This window comes from Carassius gibelio, chromosome B17 (genome assembly GCF_023724105.1).
Source record: "Carassius gibelio isolate Cgi1373 ecotype wild population from Czech Republic chromosome B17, carGib1.2-hapl.c, whole genome shotgun sequence".
Taxonomy (NCBI): Eukaryota; Metazoa; Chordata; class Actinopteri; order Cypriniformes; family Cyprinidae; genus Carassius; species Carassius gibelio.
In genome coordinates, this window is record NC_068412.1 from 8142730 (window position 1) to 8164872 (window position 22143).

The window sequence follows — 22143 nt, forward strand, 5'->3', positions numbered from 1 at the left end:
TCAGTTAGGAAACTACGTTTGCAATTTGATAGTAATCTTTCCTTCAAAAGCCACATTTCTATCATATAAAACTGCATTTTTCCATCTAAAAAATATAACTAAATTACGACCAATTTGTCGCAGTTTAAGTTTTTCCATCATCAATTTCAAAGGCAATTTCAAAGTTCTGTTAACACTGCACTGGCTCCCAACTAAACATCATATGGATTTTAAAATCGTGCTTACTACTTATAAAGCCCTGAATGGTTTAGCACCTATTTTAACAAGCTCTTACTGCATTGTTATCCTCCACATTTTGATCATTTGATTATATCTAGAAATGTATTTAGCACCAAAAATCTGGAATAACCTACCTAACATTGTTCAGGAGGCAGACACACTCTGTCAGTTTAAATTGGGATTAAAGACCCATCTCTTTATCCTGGCTTACACATAACACACTAAAACATTTCTAATATTCATGTCCGTTAAAAGATTTTTATGCAGCATTAATTAGAACAACCGGAACCGGGAACCCTTCCCATAACACAGAATGAACTTGTTGCATCTATGCTACTATTAGTCCATTTTTTTCTAATTCCGAGGTCACCGTAGCCACCAGATCCAGTCTGTATCCAGATCAGATGGTCACTGCAGTCATTCGGATCCAGTATGTATTCAGACCAGATTGTGAATCAGCATCTAGAGATTACCTCAACAGCCCTGAATGTCAGCGGAGACCAGGATGCACCCCAGAGACAGATACACAGAAAAGACCTTGTCTCCTAGACGGCCACTGGGGACAAGACCACAGGAAACAGATGATTCTTCTGCACAATCTGACTTTGCTGCAGCCTGGAATTGAACTACTGGTTTTGTCTGGCCAGAGGAGAACTGGCCCCCCAACTGAGCCTGGTTTCTCCCAAGGGTTTTTCTCCATTCTGTCACCGATGGGAGTTTTGGTACATTGCCGCTGTTGCCTCTGGCTTGCTTAGTTGGGGACACATAATATCCAGTGTTATCGTCAACTCGACTGCACAGATACTATTCAAACTGAACTGAGCTAGATGTTGACATCACTGAATTCAATGATGAACTGCCTTGAACTGAAAATGTAGTGTTTACTATTGCCATTTTGCATTATTACACAATTTTTCAGCACTATATAAATAAAGGTGACTTGAAAAATAAAGGTGACAAGAATGATTCACATTCATACATACACTAACTGTTTGCATAAAAAAACAATTATACTTGGGGTTTAACAACATCATTAACATTCAATAGATTCTAGCATATAGAAATGTATAAAGGAAACTTTTAGTTATCAAAAACTCCATGAAAACTCTTTGAAGGAAGTTTTTTTTTACAGTGCCTGCCACAGTAAAGACTGTAAGTCTGTCCCTTAGCCCCATTTTCCTGATAATAGTCTATATATGGGTATGTGTCTAAATCACTCAGAAATAGAAACTCAGTATTTTCAGTATTGTGATTTGTCACAATGGCATATTGGATGATGCCTTAAGGTTTAACTGACAGAGTGGATAGCTGTATGTGGCAGCTGAAGCACTTAACACTGTTTGGAGAGGATTAGAGGCATACACACAGAATGCATTCATGCAATTAAACAGTTGACACAACACAACTGACAGGATACAACAAGGTACTGTATTGTTTTCTAAGAAAATGTTTTGACATATGTCTTAAATGCAGCACTCATGGTGTGAGGTTTAAAAAAAACAGCAAGGCACAAAGTTGAAAAACAGCAAGGCACAAAGCAACGGTGTCTGATACACTGACCGACAACTGTTCATTTCATTCAATCATTTCAATGACTAAGGGAGTAATACACTGAATATGTCACTAAACTGATTATTGCTTCAGCAGTGAAAATGTCTTCTGGTAGCATTCCACGCCTATGAGATGTGCACATGGAAGCACCTGATGGATATGAACCTCACAAGTTTGCATTCCACTGCTCCACATTTTTGGTTTCCTTGCATGCCTTTGAATTACAAAACTTATTTAAATTTATAAACTAAACTTAATGTCTGACTTGCCTCAGTACAGTTTGTTTGAAGTAGGCAAATTCTATCCACCTCTGGCATGCAGTGAATGAAGGCTTGTCCAGTAGACGCAGCAAAAAGCAAAGAGACTGTATTGCACACAGTGCAGTTTTATCCACGGTTAGAAGTACCATCCTTGGTGTATCAAATTCAACACCCCTTGCTCAAGTGTTTGATGATGTAAAGCAATTGGACTGTTTAAAATTTCACAGCCCTATTTAGACTCTAAAATTGTTTGGCAAAACGAGTGTTGCTTGATTTAGCTGCTAAACCTGGCATCCCCATGTGCTCCACTTTTATTATCTTGGAAAGGACACATCTGAACTGCAGACTAGAGTGTTCCCCCTGGTCTTGCAAACCTCAAGATTGGAAAAGTACTGTTCCACTTTTTTTTCCTGATTAAAAATAAAAAATCTACAGTCTACATCAAGAGTATTGGTCTAAAAAGGATACGTATTCCCTCTCCCTCATCACTTTCTAATACAGTATGGCCATTTTTGCTTGCAGATGATTAAATGTGGCAACTTGTGCCAGGGTTGATGTCAATAATGCAAGAGGTTTATGTATGTCTTACATCCTTATTGATGTAATATCTAAAGGTGTAAAAAAAAGGTGTAAAAATCATATGAAATAATTTTATCATATGAACTTAATTTTATGGTGCTTTTATAGCGTTGTACAACCTCTGGTCCACCTGCTTTCACTAACAGTGTAAAAGCAGATATCACATTTTAATTGTAATATTGGCTGAACTATTTCTTTAAGCAGCAAGCTATTTGATTTATATTTAGTAATAGCTGTCCTGTGAATCACAAAAGCTTCAAATTGACGAACAGATCTTCTATGGTCCCATAAAAATATTTTCAGCTCCATAAAAAGTAATTCCTGCTAGTTGTCCAGATTTACCCAACAGTAAAAATTACTAACTTAAAAGATTTATTTCACTTAAACATAACTGAAAGTTCACTGTTTAAAAAAACGAATAAAGTAACTAATTATATTAAGCTAGACTTAAACAGTTCTCAAGATTGGGAGTTAATATGTTCTTACAATCTAAATTAGCCTGTGTTTCCCTGTCTTGTGTGTTCAGTAACTTTTCTTTTGTGTTCCTATTGTTTCTGTGTTCCCTTCCTATCTTTAGTTCCTGGTCTGCCTCTTTGCTCCCTTCATCTGCTGTGTTTGTTAGTATAGCGACCCGATTAGTTTCCATAGTAATGCAATAGCTCCACAATCTCCTTGTTAGCCCCTTGTATTATATACCTGTGTTTTCCTTCTTTTTTGTCAGTGTTTTGTTCTGCTGTCTACTTGCTCCATGTTCCTTGCATCCCTATGTTTATTGTTTATCTTGTTAATGTACATGAATAATAAACCTTTTGCACATGGCTTCGTCTCATGACTTGAGGTCCTCAAATCAACATTAATATCAGCACTGTTGATGAGTTAATATTAATACTAGACAACTAAACTATCAAATATGGTATATGTCTTGAAATAAGACAATGTTATAACTCCCCAAAGTGCTTTGGGGATTTTATTTATCGAATGGTAAGGTTACCTACACCTGATGGTTTGTAGGAAATGAGAGATTGGTTTCCTCCATCAGGGCATAGACAAAGTTCACAACAGACATTCTCACAGATGGGGGCAGGAATTTGCTTCCTGTTCAGCATGAAATAGACTTCAGGAGACCCCATTAGGGAGAGATCTGGAGTGCTGGTAACACTAACACAGCACTTTCTGCCTCCAGTACTTGGCCTGAGTGTCTTTAATATCATTTCCAGATATATGAGACAATAGGATAAATTTTCCATCGAAGAGGCTGCTGTGAATTACAGACACAACTGATGAATAAGGTTCAGGTAGATGATCTGGAAAAATCATTTAATTCTAAATCATTAAATCTACAAGAATCCTTACTGTGATGCAATTCACATAACGTGTTACATCTTAGATTCTGTGGGTATATTACTTTATTATTTTATCTGAATATTTCATGCTTTTATTCTATTCCACGGCTCTCTGCAATACTTGATTGCAACTGATCAATCAGACATTCTGTGCTCAGGTATTTGGAATAGTGCCTATAAAATTACTTTTAAAAGTAATGGTTCTTTATTGGGATCTATGGTTCTATTCATGGAACCACAAAAGTTTCTTTCTGGTGGAAAAAAGATTTTTCAGTGTTTAATGTTGAATGTTACTAAAATGTTTTTCATACTAAGGAAATAAAAAGCTACAAAAACCGCAAGTGGAAGACTACAAGAAAAAGGTCAAATTTGTGGCCACTGCCTGCTTTGATCCTAAGGGTCTGGGCCCAATTATAGCTTTCGGTGCTGGACACTGGGATGTACTGTATCATTTACAAGCATTGACACGACCATCTGTCAAAGCAGCCAAGACCTTCTAAGCATGTCCATGTGTTCATATCAGGTCCTTGTATTTTCTACCCCCTACAGACACCAAAGTCTGTCGGATCCATAGTCATCTCTCATGTAATTGTTTCCTTTTTTCAAAAACATACTGTTCTCTGTAGCAAACAATATATTTTTTTCCAAAAAGCGTATTATTCCAAAAAGCGAGTGCACGTTTTTTTTTCTCAAACGTGTCCAAATAACAAGTGACTAACTACCTGTTTGTAAATTAGCAGGTCAATGGAAGAAATTAATTATGTTTGACAAATATTTGTGTGCCAGAAAAGCCTTTAGAATGAAGGACTGCATACAGCAGTCACACAATAATAAATGAAGTTTATTGAATGGATCCATGGGATATTCTTACACATAGCAGTTGTTTAAAGCAAAATGTGTCGTCCTGTGAGAGCTGCTCTTCGTTATGTGCTGTCTGCTCTCAGTAAATGTGGTTTGGCAAAATATGTTGACTGTAATAGTAGCTTGTGCTGAGTGTGGACTGGCAAAAACATGCTGGCACTTCAGGTCTGAATTGCTCCAGTGGTAGTGAATAGTAGGCTATAAGGGTGAACAATTCATTTTATTATTCTTTTTCTAATCTTTTGATAAACATTTACTTTTTGTGAACCTATAAAAAACGCTTGGAGAGCCAAATTTAGCTTTATTAAAATGTATTTGCTTAGTTTAGAGGAAGGGGTAGGTTTAAGGCTAAAGTTTAGGTTTAAAATCAACACAGATGTTTAATAACATTGCAATATTAATATATTTAGGTCTTGTAAGTTTAAGTACTATTTAACAGTATAGATGCACACAAAAAGGTAATTGTATCAAATGCTTATGTATAGTATATATATAGTAGTAAAATAAACCTAATGTAAAATTGGTTAGTAAGTAAAGCTTAAATTGGTAGTCCTTAAATATGTCATAAATACAGGAGGTCTTTCATTTAGAGCCACAGTAAATGTGAATAATGACACTTACCAGAGCACAGAGGAGATCTACAGCCTCTAAAACCAGTTCCTGGTGGCCAATGCGGGCAATACCCAGTTCCTCAAGGTCCTGATGGGAGATCTTCAGTAGCTGTTCTCCATTAATCTTCTCTCTCTCAAAGTTGTGCACATACTGTTGTAGGCTCTCATCCAGACCTTCACGTGAAAAGAGGAATTAAAATAAATTCATAAACTTCTATTGGGCAAGGATGCATTAAATTGATAAAAAGTGACAATGTTTAAAAAGAGTTCTATTCCAAATAAATGCTGAAAAAGCCTGGAAAACATTAGATTTTTTTTAAAAACTGTTTATTGATCAGCATATTAGAATGATTTCTGAAGAATCATGTGACACTGAAGACTGGAGTAATGATGCTGAAAATACAGCTTTGCACCACAGGAATAAATTACATTTGAAAACAATCAAATTGAAAATTGTAAAATTTCATATTACCGTATTTTTGGTCAAATAAATGCATTTTGGTGAGTATAAGACTTTTTATTAAAAACATTTAAAAAAATCTTCCTAACCCTAAACTTTTGAACAGCAGTATACATAAGATACATACAAACGGTAAGATATGTAGGGAAAAAGCAGTATGATTTCTCTAAAACTGTGCCTTTTTTCTTGACACTGCAACAGGTGTGTAGAGTTTCCAGACCCCATAAACATCATGTTGTTTTCACCTGCCTGAGTGTGTATGTGTGTCAAGCTGTTTAAACAATGGACAGGTTTTTTTTTTTTTTTTTTTTTTTTTTGCAAGGGTCAACTATAATTACAGCAAACCTACTAACTCACAGAAAGTACACCTCAAAGAAAACTAATGTCAGCAGACTGGTTTAGCTGGATTCTTCAGGGCTTTGTTATGCCTTGTTCAGTTTCTTTACGCATTGAACTGTTTGCAAATGTTGATGTACGTCCTGCTTCTGTTTCCTTTTTATGTAAATCAAATGAAACTCGGTTACAAGGATTTGCTGATCTAGCCCGGGACTTATGTCTGACTCTTGACATGTTGACAAGAGCGCCCTACACCCAGATACACAATGCACTCAGTCACCCAGGCTGCAGCAGCAGTGAAGGACGGTGAAGGATGGTCCTGTGGGACGAGGGGGATGGGTGTTCACCCAGTCAAAGGCACTACAGAAAGAGCAGCTGCGAAGGTCTGGCCCTGTGCCCTCAGACTCAACGGCTTGACAGCCCAGACAAAATCACTGACCTTAATATTCAATACACAGTCCACTTCCATTTATCTTGGGAAAACTCAAACAAAGTCGAGGCTCGGCTGTATTAGTGAACGGTTCATTGTGCAAAAGAAGTACACTTCAGCATTCTTTTAAAAAGAGTAATTGTTATGGAAACAGTATACTTACATGCAAACTAAATGTAGTGTTTTTGACAATTATTTGCATATTATTTACAATTAAATGAAAAGGTATAGTTTAAATTTATATTAAATGCAATTGGCTGAACTTTAGAAAAGGGATGGGTTTGGGATATACCGGTAAAAATTCTCCCCACAATAAGAATTAGTCTTCCCCCGATAATAACAATAAAGCCTAGTTGTTGACATATTTTTGTGTGCAATGGTGCAGAGCAACATGGCAGAAGGAGGACGTGAACCTGAGGAGGAGTATATTGCGAAACGAGGAGCTCATTCTACAGTCTAGAACTGGTTTGGTCAGGGCCGTACAGTGACCTAGCCTTGAATAAAAGTTCTTCAGCAGCACAGTGTTGCATGTGTATGAACCAATACTGATGATGCATACTGTGTTCAGGCAGGCAGATGAACCCAGAATATAAACACAACGTACTAAGTTACACAATAAATGGTTTCCCAAAGAAAACCATTATAAATAAAACACATATACATGTTCAACTTCCGGGCTCGTGACTTAAAACTATGAATTACTTCTGCGATGCATATGTGTAGTTTCTGCGCAAGGATGCCCTCCGGCTTCCAGTATGAATTAAACAATCATTTCATTACATGTGTACTCAGTACTGATCATAACACCAGGATAAAAATAGGAAAGATAATGCTTTTCTCTAAAGAAACTCTTTTTTTTTTTTTTGTCTCTTAGTGGATGCATAAAATTTTCTGAATTAGCATCATTGATATCGGTATCACAATAAATACCAGAAATGATCGTGATATATTTTTTCACTATATCACCCATCCCTACTATAGAATGTTTGTTTTGACCCACTTAAAGGGATAGTTCACCCAAATATATAAAATTATGTCATTTACTCACTCTCATGACATGTGAAACCTGTCCAAAATTCCTTCTTTAAGGCTGCTCTAGACAAGTTTTTAAGCAATTGTTCAATTAAACTTAAATAAATAACCAGGGTGTAATAAAAAATTAAGGGTGTAAGTCATTTAAAATGTAAAATTCCAAGATCATAAGTAAAACTGATCAGGCGTTCCCTTATACTGTAATGCCGAATGGCTTCTACTACTCATACATAATCATACAATTGAGATTACACCAAAACACAATGTCTCCAAGGATGTAATCTTTACAATACACACATACATATACAAAGTACACTGTATGTTTACACACATGTGCACACCTCAAAGAAATCAGTTCAAAAAAAGAATACAACATCAGATCGTAGAGTATTAGTGTGCTGTATACTGTGAGGTGAGAGTATTTGAAATTTTGAAAGCCGCGTGTTTCACAGCAGTTGTTAAAAGGCTGTTTCCAGCAGGACTAAGAATGTCTGTAACTCAACAATGCTATTTCAACAGTTAAAACGGAGTTGGGCAAAATAATCCCTACCTTTTAAAGATATGTTGCTTTTCCACTTCTATGTAAAAGCTCTATACTTTTTAAAAGAGGATACATTTACATACCGTGATTTAATGGACTGATAATCTTGGCGCCTTATTTATAATGGCTGTATATACTGATCCTAAATGTAAACAAATGACAGTTTCCGAAATATTCTTATTATTTTTTTTTAAAAGTCAGTATGCACACAAATTTTTCAGAAGACATCTCTATAATATATTGCAATTCATCCTAAAATCAAGTGCAATGTGTACAAATCCATCACCTCCACCCAAAAAACACCCACAAAATCTCTTTATTGTTCAGAAGTTCAACATTCATCATTGATGGGCGAGAAAATCCAAGCATACTTTTCGGAAAATTCAAATCCAATCATATGCACGTTTTATAAATGAAGCCCGTAGTGAGGATCCCACTGCAGAAAAAGCAAAGGGGCCGGGTGTTTTTTTTTTTTTCACCTAGAAAACTTCTATTACAAAAAAACACACAGCTCAACTTTACCACGTTTTTTTCTGCACAGTTTCTTTTGTCAGAGACTTGTTAAAGTATCAAGTTTCTGATCAAAATTGGATAATTACACAGTTGGCTCGGTCTATAGTCATGTTTTGGCAAATCTGGCTCTTGCTCTAACAGACTTTGAGGTTCACTGATAAACCCAACACCTTGTACTCTGAAACTAAAACCTGCACATCTGTTCTAACAGGATGTGCCCCCAGCTTTCTGTACAATGCAGAGGCAACCCTTCTCTGCAAGTCTCAAAACGTAAGCATAAGTCTCGCTCACGCAGGCCCCATGTCAACAGAATGGCAGGCTGTGGTTCTCAGGGGTTTGATTACATGAGAGAGAAAGCCCTTCCACCATCCAGAATGAAGGGCCTCCCAGTGGGAGTCTGACCTCCCTCTCCACACATACTCTGTGTCCTCATGAGCAGCGTGTACAATAGCCACTGCCACTGGAACTCTCGCTCGTTCTATTGAGACTTCCAGCAAACCTGCTGGGATTGAAGGAATGTCCATTGTTTCTGAGCGGTCGCTATTTGTGGGAATTCCACAATGGTGCACAATCTGGATAGACTTTGTTATTGTGAAGGCAATAATTAGAAATAATCCTTTGTGTGTGAAACCTCTCATTAGATGAAACAACCAAATGAGTCAACAGAAAGTCGCAGAAGGTAAACAAAGCCCACCAGAGATACGGTTAGTGTAAAAAAAAAAAAAAAAATCATAATTCATATAGAATATACAGGTGCTGTGTGGTAAGTTCTAGAGCTGCACGGTTATGGTAAAACTGCTAACCATTTTAGTTTTTGCTCAAAAAATTTAATCACAACTATTAATCAGAATTATTGCACGTTCGCATAAGTACAAACTCGCATTAATTGCTCGCAGATTTAGTCACAGCAAATGACATAACTAACCGTGTGAAAGAAATCCTAGATTTATTTGAGCTGAGAGATCGCTAAACTCCAATTTACATGTTTGCCATGTTTTCAGATTAAAATTTTAAAACAGTACTCTTCAGTACAAAATAATCAGCAAACAAATATTGCAGACAATTATGTGTATTAAAATGAGAGAAGCAGAAATTGTAATCACAATAAAAATATGATTTATTGTGCAGCCCTATTAAATTCTGTTGCATTTGTCAAGATTTGGTACATCCTAAAATTGAAGGATCTAGGGGTTCTCAGTGCTAAACCTCCTTTTTTTTTTCTAAATCATGACTTCGGCTCCTGCTTTCTGCTCGTTCCTGGCTTCCTCCATCAACCTCTCGGTCGACAGTTTCAGGTACCAGACAAACGGCTGCTTTCTGTTATCATACAAGACTTGCTGACCTGGTTTTTGGTATCAGATAAAACAGTTTTTTTTTTTTTTTTACAAGATCTAGTAAAGAGACTGGATCTAATATTGAAGGAGTTCAGATTAAATCGTACAAAATTAACCTGATAACGTCAGTCAGTTATATTGATTGTATTATAGCAGCTTGTATAACAATCAATACTGTCCATCTGGTTTGCAAATGTCCTTGCAGTTCTGCTTAAGAAATCTACACAGAAAAGAAAGGCATTCTTGAAACAGGAGACAAGAGGGACAAAAAGCTTTTAGAATGACAGGTTTTAAGAAGATGCTCTGGGCCAAATCTTTTGCTACTTTTGCTACCCTGCTTGTCATTTTAGATTAAAAGACAGGGTGGAAAAGAACTGGAAAAGACCTTCAGGGACAGGAAACTTAACTGATAGGTTTGCTAAGGGTTACAAACATCATCTCTATCAGAATTTAACTGACAAGGAGAAGGATTAGCTCTGGGTCAGTGAGTTTAACAATTATCTCTGTAAAATGTATTTGTAAACTAATACATTTTAATGTTTGCATACATAGCCAGCTCTATGGCTTTTCTCACGTTGTAAACTTGCTCTGTAGCTCACCTGGTACAGCTCAAAGACTTGTAGAAGTAAGCTAAAATGGCACGGTTGGTTTGGCAAATGGTTTTTTACGACAGGTTTGCTTTTGTTATCACTTAGAGTTAGGATTAGGATCAGGGCCCATATTCACAAAACATCTTAAAGCTAAAAGTAGCTCATAACTGGCTGATTTAGGAGAAAATCTTAAAAATAATGGGCGGGTCAGTTCTAAATGTAGCACTCCTACATTTTTTCACAAGAGAATTTCACAAAGCATTTTAGAACTAAAACTAGCTCCTAAATCTGTGAAACACTGGGAATAGAGAAGAGGACTCCTAAGCCACTAAAATCAAACCATAAACTATCTTAAAATGGCTGTTGCTGGCAATCTGCTTCAGAACGAATTAGACACATTTATTACATTTTATAAAACATTTTAGCTTTTAAAAAAGGTATCGCCTTTGGTTTTGGAGGTTATCCCAACTTTAATTATACATTTGTTTTTCTTTCTTTTTTAAAAAAATTCAAATTCTGTTTATATATATATATATATATATATATATATATATATATATATATATATATATATTTTTTTTTTTTTTTTTTTTTTACTGTATTTTATGATTGTTTTGTACAGAACTTTGGTCAGTGTTAGCTAAATTTAAATGTGTTCTATAAATAAAATGTACTTAAAGCCATGATTATTCTATTCTGTTAATTAAAAAGCTGTTTATATGCATATGCACTAATTGTTTATGACAGTTAGCTTAACATATGACACCTGCATTTTAAAATCTTTATTTGAATTCGAATATGGCAACATAATATTGCACTCTACAATATTTCTATGAATTCATCTCTGACAGAGACTCCTCCCCATCAGCCAACCACTGTGTAAATAATTAGTAAGCATGATGACCTTATCCATAGCAAGAAGCTTTGTCCCACCCTTACTCTTAGCTTAAAAGGATAGTTCACCCAAAAATCAAAATGTTATGTTTATCTGCTTTTCCCCATGGCATCCAGTATGTAGGTGACTTTGTTTCTTCAGTAGAATGCAGTCTAAGATTTTTAACTCAAACTGTTTAAGACTTCTCTCTATTCCTTAGTAAAAGTTTGTCTCAGCAGCTTTTTAAATAGGTTTTAAGAGAACATTTAAGAGTACTTCTATTTAGGAGAACTCTTAGTGCAAAGATAAAATGTTTTTTTAAAAGAGGATGGTGCTTTTCCATTGCATGGTACAGCATAGTATGGTCCACTTTTGGGGTTTTTTTTCTACTGGGTACAGTACCTGGAACTTTTTTCAGTACCACCTTGGTTGAGGTTCCAAGTGAACCGTACCATCACTAAAACGTGACATGTAAACACTGCTGATCACTGATTGGCCTTAGAGAATCATCACTACCTGCGTCACTGAACTTGAGACACGAGACATGAGACACATCAAAACCGCTAGATTAAAATCAGCACAGCCAGCGAAGGATCACAACTGTGAATGAGCACCTTTTTTTTAAAGGGGTTAACATGTTATGCGATTTCAAGTTTTCCATTCTCTTTGGAGTGTTACAAGCTGGTTGTGCATACATTAGATCCCTGAAGTTGCAAAGACTAAGTCTCAAAATCAAAACTTAGGTATACTTTTGGAATAAACCAATTGTGTTCTCTAGTTTGTGCATGCATGCGTCTAGTATTATTTGTTCTCAGCCCCGGCTATTGTTTCACAGCTGAAGAAGGAATGGAGGAGACAGAAAAACAACAAACTACTGAAGGATGCAACAACAATGTTGACATTTTGACAGCCATTTTAATGGTCATTATACCTGAAAAAGAAATAGCACAGACACTGGACAAAGATGAAACTTTATAGTGAGTAAACTGCCTATGTGCTTATATTTTGACTAGACTGAGTTTAAGGTAATTGGTGGGACTTCGCTACTTTGCTTCCCATTTAGTGCTGCAATTTCTGATTTAATTTTTCCTTCTAATGCTTGTGCGTACTTCTTAAAAAAATTATGGCATGATTTGCATAATAATACAAAGCAGGTGGTTTCACACATTGCACTAGTCTGTACACAGAATCTGTGTGGTTTCTGCCCAGCAGCCATTCATAGACAGACCTGTATAAGCCGCTCAGTGTTCTCACGCTTGCCAAAATCTCCTCATTAACTCCTTATACAGTAATTGCTGTGGCTGAACAGTGCAGACACCATGAAAATCAGTCTGAGAGACCTGTAATCAGAAGTAACTTTAAAAACAAAAAGGCATCTGTGACTGGGTCTACCCTTACCAAACTCTGCCACATCACCTTCTGCCAAACCATAATTACAGAGACAAACCTCCCATGTTACCCCCATATCTTAACAACTACCTTGTCACACCCTTATTTTAGCATAGAACATGTACTGAACCAATGGAAAACATATCAATTATGAAATTCCTGCATCATTTTTCAACTTGCTGGTTGCAAACATACCCAATATAGAGCCAGAAGACAACGTAAACCTCAAAGGAATGTGTTGCCCTTTCTTTGGGAGGTTGTGGATCTTCCTGCTGAAAGGAGCTAAAGTGCAATAATACACTTCTCCTTGGGGAACGCCATTATGGATGGTCTGCACTTCTCAAAATTACAGAAAAATTTGTTATACTAGCCCAAAACAAGAGCTGGATGCCAAATATTTTAGAGTGCATTCATTTTGTACAGTTCTACAGTGTTGAGAAGTCTTGGGCTACTTTACCATTGTTGGCGTGAGTTGTTTATCACATTTGGGGGTTGAAGCGATCCCAATAATACGATATTTAGCCCCTGAAATGTGAATTTTACTGTGAATCCCCACCAAAAAAAATTTATTTTACCCCACCGGAATGTGAGTTTTACCGGGGAAAAATCCTTAAATTCAGTCTTTCAGCTCATGTCACAACTAGCTAAAAAGCAAAATGCTTACCTTCATTTGGTACCATTTGCACAGTGTGCCAGGATGGAACATGATATAACTGCATGTGTATGCAACCACAAGCCAATTTGTTGACATACTGTAAACTTCACCCACCATAAATGTGTTGTTAACAACAGACAACAAAATAATAATAAAATATAATAAATGGAGAATCCATCAAGAAGAAAAAAAAAATAATTTTGCTCTTTGCATGTTTGTATTATATTTAATAATTTTAAGCACACTTGCAAATATTATAAGCACACTTGCAAATATTTGTAATAAAGCAAATAGTAAAATGATGCTAGTTTCTTGATTTGAATGTACTAGATGGATCATCATAAATCTGCAGTTGTCATTACTCTACAGTTCTACAAGCTTGAAATAAACATTATTGAACATCAAAAGTGTTGAAAGAAACAGTACAACTTACTGAAATGTATCATGTCTCATGTAATCACTGTGTTTCAACTTCAGAACAATTTCAATAAAACAGATTGTAAACAATATTTACATTTACAAAGCCTAATTCCTAAGAGGAGCATTTTGAAAAATACACTAGGTCAACATTTAAAGTGGATCAAAACCTTTGATCAAAGTTGTTCTAAAACTGCTAACTTTTTTGAATCCACTTCAAATGTTGACTACTGTATGCACTATATTACATATTCATTATATTTTAGTTAAGTATACTTAATGTTGTCTTTATTATTTAATGTATTTTTAATTTAAAAAGTTACTGCTGTTTAAATGTTTATATATCAACAACAAATTGGACCTGAAACATTATATAATTTAAAAGCTGATATAAAAACTAGTGTGAAATTTAAATATTTATATGCAACTCACTTTTTACTTGAGTGATGATTATTAATAAATTGTGATTCATTCATTGATTATTAATTAAACATTCCCTTTCAGTTTTTCAGTTAAACTGAAACGTTCAACTTGGTTTATGTCTTCAATTAAATAAATAATTTGTTGCATCACTAATATTTACATATGACATGCCACAATACCGCCCCCAGCCCTACAGGTCACAGAGGGTTGAAGACGGTGCTGCAAATCTGCAAAACTCTCTCCTAAGAAAAATGGAGTTTAGACGCAACAATGTAACAAAGGAAAATGTCTTAATTTACAAATCAATTGTAGTGCATGAATGCAGCACTCTAGTGACATATTAAATATCACTCAAGTTATACAAGTTAACTCCTTAATCTTGAGTATACAAATACAGTAAATTAATATGTTATGAACGTGTGAATAGATCTTGAGTTGAATACTGAGAAAATAGACAAAGGATATTATGGCTGGTGTCTTTCAAAGTGTGTGAAAGGTATTGCTGTAGATGGGTCACATGATCCACCAAGCTGTTCTCAGTGAATGACAGCATGAGCGACTGACTCAACCCTGTTACTCTCGTATCTCACACAAACACAAACCCCTCTGACTGACGCACATGAGACTGATGTCAAGCATGTAAATGCATTTTTTAGATGACATGCTGAACTGGTCTTTTTGCAATGTGTACATTAATTCCCCCCCCCCCCCCAAAAAAAAAAAAAAAATACCAATTGTTTAAATACAAAGCAAATCATTTTTAACCATGTCAGGATACAGACATTTGCCCGATCATACACAAGTTTGCAATGAACAAAGACTCAATAAATGAAGGTATGGCTTTCTTTTCTTTTCTTTTTTACAGCAGTGGCCACATGAAGGCGAAAGTAGGATTTCCCATAATGCCCTGATGCACTTCTGGCTCTTTGTCTGTGCATGCACAGTAACACCCTTCCTCTGTTTATCCAAATGCAGGTGCTGGATGAGGGGTATTATAATGTGACCTTTACACTGTGCATAGGAGACCCAATTCTTTTGTGTTTTTTTTTTTTTGTTTGTTTTTTTTCACAAGCAGTGGAAACACACCAAAGAAAGAGAACTACAGCACCCCTGTCAATCATTGACAATCAGTGAATGAACTAACTTTGTTTTTTTTTGTTTAATATAATTATTAAAATACATTAATATATTAATAAAAATATGCTTTTGCAAAGACTGAAACCACAAGCAACACTATTTCTAATTCTCATATCATTTGTGATACGGACATGAATGACCCCACAAATTGCAGCCATCTTAAAACCTGCAGGGCTATTATGCCATGGGTTCTCTTTTCCAGTGGGGAAATAGGGTTTGATGTGACGTCATTTCAATCCAAATCAGTCCAAAAGAGGCTTATTTGGCGATTGATTCATACTGTCCTTAAAAGGTTTCTAAAGTTGGTAAACACCTTTGAACTACCATTGGTCTTTGGCGAATACATAATAGGTAGGTGTGGCTATATGGCTCTGCGTTCTTTGATGTGGGAATCCCATTCATTTCTTTCTTTTCAGTCCTAAGTAAAAACTGGAACACTGGCAAGCTGCTTTATTGAAATTTAAATCGTAATTCTAACTGAATGTGATGCCATTTTTCATGCTTAATACTGTAAAGGTGCAGTACAAATAAACATGAAGTGACTTGACTGGAGTGCCCAATTCCAGAGCTGGTGCAAACATATCCACGATTGCTATGATCAGATGCTTTCTTAACTGCTATTTTTTTCACCATAGTCATTTTTGTTATGTACTTATTTTGTCATTGAGAGCAGCACATATATATATATATATACATATATACATATATATATATATATATATATATATATATATATATATATATATATATATATATATATATTTATCTAAACAGTGCTATCAGCAGGAGGTGGCAATGGGATATTTACAAATACAGCACAGCTGCTAAGATATTTCCAACTTCTAAGCTCTAAGCAAAGAAGAAAAAAGGACTTTGTCATGAATATATCAAGGCCATTTTACCTAGTTGATAATAAAATGATTTTTTTTTATACAATATTTGCATCCAAGTGCCCATGTTTTGGTGGAATAGACTTTCAATGTAAGGACCAAAATCTCTCTCAAGTTTCTTACAAAAATAGCTTTATTTGTGTTTCTAAGATGAACTGAAGACGTATGGGTGTATATAGTGACAGATCTTATTAATGGCATGAAGTAACAATTTTCCCCATAATAAAGGAACTGTCTAAAGAACTGAATATGGTCATTAAACTAACTTTGCCCAGAACTAATTTCTATCCCTTGAACTTGTGTATTTAATAGGCATTCCATTTGTTCCTGAGGATTAGCCTCTTGCTGTAGTGAACCCACAGTGTCCCGTCCAGCTTTCTGCCTGGCTAGGCACCCATGGAGGGGCAGTGAACTGTGTGTGATGTGTTATCTGAGGTCACATTTCCCCTGTTGCATGTTAAGCTGCATGTTTATAGAGATATTTGCTCTTTTGCTGGCACTACAAAGCTACAGTGATCTGGGAGATTCACACTGCGTTGTTCAGTTCTGAATGCAAAAACCAGCAGGCTCACACCTTTTCAACTCCGTGCTGTAAAAAACGGAGCATGGATTCATGCAAATATCAACGGATTTTCAAAGTGGGATCAAAGGTCTCGTGTGGAAAAGTAGAGTGTGCTGGAATGAAAATGTATGAGAAAGGGTCAATGCCTTAAAATACTGTATTTGTGTCTGCATTGTTTTTAAGAAAAACACTTCTACTCTGCACACTACAAAAATAAATTCCCATCAAATTAAAGAAGAAAACAGGAAATTTCAGGCACCTCTTCCATTTAAACTTATACTGAGAGTCTCCATTAAATATTTACGAGAATCTCACGAAGACACCATATGGTGATACCAAGATCTAAGGGTTCACATATGGTGTTGTGGATACGTGGATGGAAAACATTAGATTAAAGCACTAATACAGCAGAAAAGATACACTTGTTGGTTTCCCATCACTGGTAGCCTAATCCAACTTGTCACCGTTAAGTTCAGTTATTTTTTAGTTTCATGGAATTTTATGTATTCTTTAGTTCCTGTCTGCCTTTGATTTTTCCTGATTGTCATTTGTTGTCATGGTTTATGATTTAATTAGTTATGGTTTAAGATGCTTGGGGGGGGGGGGGGGGGGGCAAAAATAATGTTTAACACTGTTAAATTAAACAGAAAATCAAGCAGGTGAGCATGATTTGGTGTGGTAGCCAATACACATGTTAACTTACCTCAGGTTTCCTTACCTAAATTCTGCGTTTGGACCAGTTCGGTTGCATAATCATATGCTTCTGAAATTATTATATTTTTCTATATAGAGTAGTAGTTGGCTTTCTCTGTTTCATACATGGCTGCTTGTCAAGCATGAACGTTTATTTAAATTCTGAATAAAACATTGTAGGCTATACAGCATGCAAAGACTGCTCCCTTTAAATTTACTTAAAAACGGTCACTTATTCATCACAATCTGACAAAGTAAACAAAAATAAAATACACTTAACGTGACTACACGATGAAACTTTAAATGTCTTTATTAGAAAAAAAGTTACGAGCATGATAGAACCCAGATCTGGACAAAAATGATTGTGTGGATTCCAACCTAAGCACCTCTGATTGGCCATTGCGTCTGGGCTACATTGCATTGTAAAAATGCATAGGAATTGATAGGCAGAATCTAAATTTTAATTTGATAACAAGTATCCAATTCCCGACCTTAAGTATCCAATCTAGAATTGGAATCGATTTTCGGTGTGTACACATCCACCATATGACAATAAAAATCCACCCAGTGGTTTTTATTTAATCCTTAAAAATAATATCCCCTTTTTCAAATCAGGTTGTTCTGAGCTTCTTGTCTGTGTGATGTCACACGAATGAGAGGGGCGGGATGAGCCGAGCTCATTAGCATTAAAAGCAACATGCAACAAAACCGGTTGATGTCTGCAGGATGACAGGTAAAAGGATATTGTTTTTAGGTAAGGTAAAAAGGTTATTGTTTTACACTACCATTGACAAATTTTAACCAAAGTATGTTATAGACCTTTCATTAAGACCCTAAAGAATCATATCAACTTGTGGAAAACGGGCATCCGATGACCTCTATTAGTTTTTCCTTTCAGTCTCGTTTGCGTTACGAGTGTTGTCTACTACCTTCTGTCTTGTTTACCCATGCTTTATTATTAAAGACTTTCTGTTGGATATTCAATCGTGTATCATGTCTGTCCTTATGCAACACTTTGTGACACTTATGAAATTAAACAAAATGTTCTTTAACAAATATATTCCTGTCATTCAAGTTTACAGATAAGATCTTGAAAGAGTCACTGGAGAGGGATGTGCTTTTGTAGGTTAGTTAACAAGGTAACTTTGTGTAGTCTGAACATTTTACACAATTTCACCCATCCCCAGATTGACTGAAATGATCTTTCCACCCAGAATATTTTAAAATATCACTGTCACATCTATTAGTTGTCATGGTTTGGAAATCCATTCACTTTTGAATAAGATCATTGTTAGAAATGAACAAAAAAGTTCAGAAACTTTTCTGCAGTCACTTGACTGCATTTCTGCATTCCATATTTAGAATATATCTTCAGAAAATTCTGTAATTGAGGTGGGATACTGAAAAAGTTAAGAGACAGATTTTTGGTATGATTAGTTTTAGGTCTTTGTTAAAAGTATGTGTTGGATTAATGTTGTAATCTGACATAATTACAGAAATTAATTACACATGTAATTATATGCAGGTATAGTTTTTAAATATATGTACAGTGAAAAGACATGTAGTGAAAAATAAGAGCAATGTAACAAATAATTAATATGTTAACAGCGCTCTTTTAGACAGGTTTGCATTAATGTGTTATTATCGTGTTAACTCTGACAGCCCTTAGTTTAACATGAGAAAATTTTCTTAAAACACAACTTGAAGTCTGACATGTTATTCCTCCCTTTTTTTTGACTGACAGGATTTATTCAGCTCTGATCATCAGCTGTTTTTAAATCAGCCAATGTCTGATAAAATGCATCCATAACTATTATAATAATTGTATTGCTTTGCATCATTTAGATCATTTCTAGGTTTTGTAACTCAATCATCTCAGTAGTTTGAGAACTTTTTTTATTTTTTTGGATGCTTCTGAAGATTTAAAAAAAGAATGTAAGGCACCCAGCTGTCCTTCAACAAGTGTGGGAGTAGGACTGCAACATAACTCGTAAGTGTGAAATTATTCACTCCAGTTTCTGCAGAACATTCCATGAATTCACTCCAAATCAGAAAAAGTTTTAAAGACTGGACATTCAACTTTTACTGTTTGTTTGTTCATGCATGTTCGCATGGTAGAAAGTCTGAGAATGGGAAAATGTGTTCATATGTGTTCAAATCAACTAGACCATTTTTCAACAGCAGAAGCAAAAATTCAATAAATAAATAAAAAAGTTAAAGTTATAAAGCTAAAGCTACCAATAGAATAACAGGAGGCAAAGAACATGATGCATCTTAATAAATATAAATGAAATAAACCTGGAAGGTAGGCTACTCTTTCCTGGGGGGGGGGGGGGGGGACATTTAATTCAACTAACTCTCCTGAGTACAAATAAACCCAAAAATAAATAAAATGACACTGAGAGTAAAGAGAAGGCTCCACATGAACCAAACCATTTTAAAGCCTAAGGGCATTTCATTCAACAGAAAATGGTTGCTCTTTGTTCTTTTTTTCTGGATGTTGGCAATGTAGTACAGTTACACTTACATATCACTGTATGTGCTCAAAGGCTATTCAAATTTAATTTAGAGTCATCTGGCATGAGTAGCAGTTAAAGACTTAGGTTGGTAACTGAATGTTGTTGGTTCAAACCTGCAACGGTTAATCCGTTAACTGTCACCATTGTGCCCTTAAGCAAGTTATAGCTCCAGGATGCCCACACTCAATAAGTGTCAATAAGTGTACTGTCAGACAAATTAAAAATTAATGTGTGTTCCTTAAATAAATTAATATAAGGGACTCACCACAAAGACATGAAATTATAACATTAATAACATAGGGACAAACATAACATTTTATGGAGTTCTTAGGTACCTAGTCAAATACCAGAAAGATTTGACCATATAAAGATCTAAAAATACACTTTATTACTTTAAGGACAAATAAATCAAGTAAACAATTTAACTACTTTTTTTTCTTCTATGAATCATATTTAGAGCAGCGTGCCAACCTTTTAAGACCCACTGATACAAATGCTTATTATTTGAATTTAACAAAACACAATCATTCTTTTAAAAAATTACTTAGGCCTATATGCTTGGGATATGATAGAAAACCATATAATATTATACTCATAACTGGTAAATCGCACATGCATGGTTATTGTGTTTCATACAATTTAGGATTCACCACTAACACAACATCCTCATTGGACCATAAGCTTATCGTACGAAAACATTATGATGATGATAAAAATAATAATAATAATAATAATAATAATAATAATAATAATAATAATAATAAACATTTTATATTATAACAGGTGGTCCAATTCACATCTGACTCCTACACTATGACTCATACATTGATAATTCCTTTCACTGATCACGCATGTACAAATACCAAAACCAGAACTCGATTCGAATTCAAGCAAGACATTTGAATTTGACTTGCATTCACACTTGGACAAGTTTAATTTCAACTGTAATTCACTACTACACGAGCAAGTTCTTCAACACTCAAGAACAGTCCTTTATGTGACAATCATCTGCTCTGATGGCAGAGTATAATTATCTTCTAGAAGTGAAAAACGATGAACGGTTTGATACGGTCTTCAACAATCACAAGAACGGTGGGAGTAAAATACTCCCACATAACATGCGTGCATAACAATCAAAGACGCGCAGTACAGCGGATGTTCGTTTCATAAATATATTTATTTTTCTGCCACACGATAGGATCATGAGTTTCTTCAAACATACAAGTGTTGTTGTTGTTGTTTTTTTTTTGCTTTTTTGCATTGTTGACACACTAATCTTGGTTTCATCGAAAGTGCAGATAAACAAAGCCCACGCTCCAGATTCTTACACTAGCTAACTAAACCGAGAGAAACCATTTATATCTATAAAAAAATAAATAAAAAAAAACTACAAGCAGCACATATTATGCAGGAACTAAATCCGAAACTCACCCCTCATCCAGTCAACAACCTGTTGTGGTGTCCACCTCGTTACTGGATCCATTGCTTTAAGCCTTCAGTCCAACCGGTTAGAGCTATTCTCAAAAGAGACTAATATTAAAGAAATTACAAAGTACGTAAAGCACCAGCGTATGATCGGCGCTGTGAAATGAGATCATTCTTTTAGCTTGGGCTCTAGAAATCCAGAAGCAAGCACGGCTCGCGCGATATCTCCATTTATACCAGCCGATTGGACTGAGCGATCAGGACAAACTCACGAGGAGGACAAGAGTTCATCTGTAGGCACATGTATCGGATTTCAGTGTGTGAACCTCCCATCAGACCCACCCACGGGGGAGGAGTAACGAGGACTCTCCCGAGTTTGCATTTATATATGCTATAACCTTTAGTTTAATCATTAGCTTTCAAATTAGGAATGTGAGTCATGTATGGCATCATTTTCGGTGGAAAGGAGATTCATTTACAAACGTATTCAAATATTTTC

The 22143-nt window shown here is 35.6% G+C and overlaps 1 protein-coding gene across 4 annotated transcripts in view; it reads right to left on the minus strand.

Annotated features, from left to right (window-relative positions):
* LOC127976487 (connector enhancer of kinase suppressor of ras 3) overlaps window positions 1-21932 on the minus strand; it is a 66945-nt gene extending 45013 nt beyond the window's left edge. For all 4 annotated transcript variants that reach the window (XM_052580932.1, XM_052580931.1, XM_052580933.1 and 1 more), the window contains exons 1-2: window positions 21651-21932; window positions 5435-5598 (exon numbers count right to left, since the gene is read on the minus strand). In XM_052580932.1, coding sequence (XP_052436892.1) covers window positions 5435-5598; window positions 21651-21702 — 216 coding nt within the window. In that variant the 5' untranslated portion in view covers window positions 21703-21932. The remainder of the gene's footprint in view (window positions 1-5434; window positions 5599-21650) is intronic.
* Between the last annotated feature and the right edge of the window lie 211 nt (window positions 21933-22143).